We start from the raw sequence: 6,120 nt of genomic DNA, 5'->3' as shown, positions 1-6,120 counted from the left end.
TTCCTGTGTAGTTGTTACCCAGGCTTCAGCACCAATGTGAACAAATCCTGGTGCATATCAATGACATTTTGTCACTGCGTTTTAAATGAGGTTCAACGTATTCATTGCTCTGTGATGGTAGGATTATTTCAAACACATATTTTGGCAGAGTTGGTGAATAATATTTAACAGTGGCAGTCATTACCACACTGTAACATGTTGCTAATCTCACAATTTAAAAGTAAATAAGAGATAATATCATTTCAATCACTGTGGGTCTTCATACAATGGATACTTTTCCTGCAGAAGGTAGTGTAAAAGTAGAGATGAATGATTGGGATGTATTATTGCATGACCACTTTTTCATCTCACGGAGTAGAGTTGTAATTGGGAAAACGAAGTAACTTGGAAGTGTTCATCATATCATTCATTCTTTTTCTTCTAGACGTTGATGAATGTGGAACCAACACCTCGAACTGTCAACAAACCTGCACCAACACAGTCGGAAGCTTCATGTGCAGTTGTGATCCTGGCTTCAGTATCAACGTGACCAACTCTTCACTTTGTGTTGGTAGGAATTTTTAATACAAAGTTTTGCAAAGATGGAAAAAAATAGATATTAGTTCCTCTGTGTGTTTTTGCCCTGATGCAGCTGTCAGCTTATATGGAAAATCCAGCTTTGTACAATCATCAATGGTGAGGCCAAAAGGCCCTTGTCTTATCTAAGTTGTCAAAAATGTGCTACCAAATGAGTCATGGTATGATCAGATATTGTAAGACAGATTCATAATTGTCACAAAATTGCCTTTATATTATAGTACTTGATTCGACGTAACTTTGTTGTTTTACCCAAATTTGATTTTAAACTTTGAAAATTCGAAGCATCGTTTTCAAAAGGGATCAGAATTCTCAATTATATTTTGCCACAAACCTATATTGTTGTCCAGCTTAGAAACTAGCCTGCACAGTTTACACTAAAAATATTAGACATAAGCGACTCCAAATGTCAACAATTTGCACCAGGAGCCGACTCATTGAGTCAAACAGAACGGAAGCAGGCTCAAATTCCCAATCATTTACGACAAACAAGATGCTCCACTGAAGCTCGCATCATTTACCAATATTTGGACCTCATCCGTCAAAATGTTACCTGTAACTATAGCCATCCAAATATCATTCAAAGTAGTTATTGCCCGTGTTACATTTATTTCCTGCTAGCTGAGTAACTGAGCTTCTTTCTCTAGATATTGAGGAATGTGCAACCAACACCTCAAACTGTCAACAAATCTGCAACAACACAATCGGAAGCTTCCTGTGTAGTTGTGACCCAGGCTTCAGCACCAATGTGAACAATTCATCACTTTGTGATGGTAGGATGTTTTCAAACATTTTCTCAGAGTTGGGGAATAATATTGAACACTGGGAGTTCTTCATTGGCTCCCATTAAGATTTTGCTCAACGAAAAGATGAATGAAAAAACACATCATTTAATTTGCAGTGAGGCTTCACAGGATTGGTACTTTTCCTGAGGTAGGAAGGGTAAATTTAGGGAAAAACTATTTCCACATAGGATTGTTTATCTCCTTTTGCATCTCATGTTTACAAGTGGTTGAGTTTTAATTGTATAATCCGAAAGACTTGAAAGTGCTTGACTGAATTCACTGCAATCTAGTGATTGGTCCCTGACTTCTCTGAGCTGCCAAAGATCTGCCACAAAATGAATCATGGCGTGGTTGGTTTTTGGATTCAGTTCTTCTTTTTTAATAGCCTAAATATTACACTGCTTCTGCCAGTGTAGCGGCCAGCTTCTCGTCTATCTCAATTAGCTCCCAAGCTGCCACCTGCATAGACCGGGTCAGCGATACGCGTAATAACTCGAACAACTAATAACAGAGATCCTCCCAGACGTTTAATCTTCTTTATTTGAAGGTGCAATAAACATATTGGCATATCTCTTGTCATCGACTGGTTATTAATTGCTAGGTAAAATTCCATACCTTACCACAGTCTATGCGATCGTTATGAATTGCCAGATATAACTTCGACACAGTTTGTATTAATCTTCTAGTTAATAAAACTTACAGGCGATTACATCATGGCTGATAAATCTTTTGGCGGAGCTTCTAGCTGACCTGCTGTCAGCACCTCCCAGCTCACACACTCTGCCAGCACGTACCCAACTGCCCGTACTCTGGCTCCGCCCAGCCCATACGTAAGCATTGCATTAAATCTATTGAGTCCAAACTACAGCAGAATACAAGGTAATGATATCAATAAGCAAAAGTAACTAATAACTGCAAAATGGTTCCTACAGCCAGGATTAGAAGACTGCATCATTTACATTGGATATTTATGCCTAGTTTGAAAATGCATTATCAAATGTCAACAATTTGCAACAGGAGGAACTGTGTTTATATTTTTAGACATCAATGAATGTGCAACCAACACCTCAGACTGTCAACAAATCTGCACTAACACTAATTGGGCGGCACGGTAGCGCAGCGGTAGAGTTGCTGCTTTACAGCGAATGCAGCGCCGGAGACTCAGGTTCGATCCCGACTACGGGTGCTGCACTGTAAGGAGTTTGTACGTTCTCCCCGTGACCTGCGTGGGTTTACTCCGAGATCTTCGGTTTCCTCCCACACTCCAAAGACGTACAGGTATGTAGGTTAATTGGCTGGGTAAAATGTAAAAATTGTCCCTAGTGGGTGTAGGATAGTGTTAACGTGCGGGGATCACTGGGCGGCATGGACTTGGAGGGCCGAAAAGGCCTGTTTCCGGCTGTATGTATATGATATGATATGATATGATAATGGAAGCTTCGTGTGCAGTTGTGATCCAGGCTTCAGCATCAACATGACCAATTTGTCCCTTTGTGATGGTAGGATTTTTTTAATACAAAGTACTTTACAGATGTGTAAAAGGGGTAGTAGTTCTCTGTGTGTCTTCACCCTGGTGCAGCTGTCAGCTTTTATGGCAAATTGAACTTTTCCCAAACACCAATGGTGAGATGTCAACTCCAGCGATTGTCCCTTGCCATTTGTGAGCTGCCAAAACCGTGCCAACGAATGGGTCATGGTGATGACCAGTAATTACAAGGCAAAATCATAAATTAAAAGTAATTGACTTTATTTACATGGGCAGCAGGGCACCATGTTTTAGGAATTATGCTGTTAAACTGGAAAGGGTACAGGAAAGATTAATGAGGATGTTGCCAGGATTAGGTCTGAGATGTGGGGAGAGTTTGAAGAGGCTGGGACTCTATTCCTTGGCATGCAGGTGGATGAGGGGTGAGCTTAGAGGTGTGTAAAATCATGCGAGGAATATGTTGGACCTCATTTAAAAACACAGTGACAAAATTGTTATGCACCATTGATATGCACCAGGATTTGACTCATAGAGTAACAGTGTCAAAGATCATGGAAACCGACTGTTTGCTCCATCACGTGCATGTGTACCAAGATGCCCCTCCAAGGTAGTCACATTTATCTGCCTTTGGTCCATATTGCTCAAAACCATCCTGATAAATGTACCTCGGCAAATGTCTTTCAATTTGTTGTTATTGTACCGGCCTCCACTACCTCCTCTGGCTGAGTAACTGAGCTTATTTCTCTAGACATCGATGAATGTGCAACCAACACCTCAAACTGTCAACAAGTCTGCAACAACACAATCGGAAGCTTCCTGTGCAGTTGTGACCCAGGCTTCAGCACCAATGTGAACAATTCATCAGTTGTGGAATAATATTGAACACTGGGAGTTCTTCATTGGCTCCCATTAAGATTTTGCTCAACGAAAAGATGAATGAAAAAACACATCATTTAATTTGCTGTGAGGCTTCACAGGATTGGTACTTTTCCTGAGGTAGAAAGGGTAAATTTAGGGATAAATTATTTCAACATAGGATTGCTTATCTTATTTTGCATCTCATGATTACAAGTGGTAGAGTTTTAATTGGATAATACAAAAGACTTGAACGTGCTTGACTGGATTCACTGGATTCTCGTGACTGGCCCCTGACTTCTCTGAGCTGCCAAAGCTGTGCCACAAAACAGCCTGCAGCAATGCACTACTTCTGCCAGGATTATAAGACAGCCTTCATCGTTTACATTGGATATATCTGCTGAGTTTGAAAATGTATTGGCAATTGTCAACAATTAGCAGCAGGAGTAACTGTGATTATTTCTTTAGACATCGATGAATGTGCAACCAACACCTCACACTGCCAACAAATCTGCATAAACACTATTGGAAGCTTCGTGTGCAGTTGTGATCCAGGCTTCAGCATCAATGTAACAAATTCTTTCCTTTGTGATGGTAGGAATTTTTAAATGTAAAATTCTTCAGAGATGTGTAACAGGGATAGTGGTTCTCTGTGTGTCTTCACTCTGGTGCAGCAGTCAGTTTGTATGGCAAATGGAACTTTTCCCAAACACCAATGGTGAGAGGTAAAGGATGAAATCCAGCGATTGTCCCTTGCCATTTGTGAGCTGCCAAAACCGTGCCACCAAATGAGTCATGCTGTTGTTCAAAAATTACAAGGCAAAATCATAATTTTCAAAAAGGTGCAATGATATTGCAGTCGTTGACACACCATTAAGTCGATCAATGCACCAGGGGTAACTGGCCTTTTTCACTGTACTTCGGTACACATGACAATAAACAAAAATGAAACTGAATGGGTACTTTTCATGCAGAAGGAAGTGTGAACATAGGGATAAATTATTACACCTGCAGGATTTCATATCTTCATTTCCATCTCATAATATCAAGTGATGATGTTTCAGTTGGTAAAACCAAACAATATGAAATTGTTTGACATGTCATTCACTCTTTGTCCTCCAGATATTGATGAGTGTGAAACCAACACGTCAACCTGTCAACAAATCTGCACCAACACAATCGGAAGCTTCCTGTGCAGTTGTGATTCAGGCTTCAGCATCAACGTGACCAACTCTTCTCTATGTGATGGTAACGTGTTTTTAAACACTTCTTATCTCAGAGTCGGGAATAACATTTCCTGATGCAGTTCTTACAGCACTGTATATGTTTGCTGGTCTAAAATAAGCATTTTACCTCAAGAATGACTGGAAATGGAGATAATTTAATTTTGTACCTGACTTTACTGAATAGATTCTTTTCCTGTAGAAAAGTATAAAAATAGGGATAAAATATAAAACCAGGGGCATTGTGTATAGTCTTTTCCATCTTGTTATTTTAAAAGACAATGTTTCAATTGACAAAGTCAAATGTCATGAAAGTGTTTGACATCTTTGTCCTCCAGATGTCGATGAGTGTGCAACCAACACCTCAAATTGTCAACAAAACTGCACCAACACAATGGGAAGCTTCCTGTGCAGTTGTAACCCAGGCTTCAGCATCAATGTGACCAATTCATTGCTTTGTAATGGTAGGATAGTTTCAAGCACATATTTTGTCAGAGTTGGGGAATGATATTTAACAGTGGCAGTTCATACCACACTGTAACATGTTGCTGATCTCACAATTTAATAGCGAATAAGAGAGAATAGCATTTCAATCACTCTGAGTCTTCACACAATGAGTACTTTTCCTGCAGAAGGAAGTGTAAAAGTCGGGATCAATGATTTGTAATGTATTATTGCATGACCACTTTTTAATCTCATGTGGTAGTTGTAATTGGTATAACTAAATAACTTGAAAGTGTTCATCATGTCATTCATTCTTTTTCTTTCAGACATTGATGAATGTGGAACCAACACCTCGAACTGTCAACAAATCTGCACCAACACAATCGGAAGCTTCGTGTGCAGTTGTGACCCAGGCTTCAGCACCAATGTGACAAACTCTTCCCTTTGTGATGGTAGGAATATTCAAATACACAGTTTCCCACACTTGGGAAAAAAGGATGTGGTAAGCAGGAAACGCCACAGAAGGCAGATGTCAGGTGTTTTTCCAGTGAGGCAACCTCTGGTGATTATACTGCTTCACTGGAAAGGCTGGAATCCAGTGACTGGCCCCTGACTTCTCTGAGCTGCAAAACTGTGCCACAAAATGAATCATGGTGTGATTGGATTTTGTGTTTAGTTCTTTTTTTAATAGCCTAAATATTACACTGCTTGAAGCAATGCACTACTTCTGCCAGGATTAGAAGACAGCCTG

General features: G+C 40.0%; 1 protein-coding gene across 1 annotated transcript; it reads left to right on the top strand.

Annotated features, from left to right (window-relative positions):
- Positions 1 to 424: 424 nt before the first annotated feature.
- LOC144612510 (uncharacterized) lies at positions 425 to 6,081 on the top strand (the record flags this gene model as incomplete). Its single annotated transcript, XM_078432096.1, has 6 exons — positions 425 to 550; positions 1,224 to 1,349; positions 4,825 to 4,950; positions 5,264 to 5,389; positions 5,696 to 5,871; positions 6,061 to 6,081. Coding segments are annotated over 6 exons (701 nt in total), but the record flags the coding sequence as incomplete, so codon positions are not given.
- Positions 6,082 to 6,120: the final 39 nt, after the last annotated feature.

The sequence above is a fragment of the Rhinoraja longicauda genome, unplaced genomic scaffold, assembly GCF_053455715.1.
Source record: "Rhinoraja longicauda isolate Sanriku21f unplaced genomic scaffold, sRhiLon1.1 Scf000051, whole genome shotgun sequence".
NCBI lineage: Eukaryota > Metazoa > Chordata > Chondrichthyes > Rajiformes > Arhynchobatidae > Rhinoraja > Rhinoraja longicauda.
Note: the sequence above shows the minus strand (reverse complement) of the source record. Positions and strands in the feature narration are given on the sequence as shown.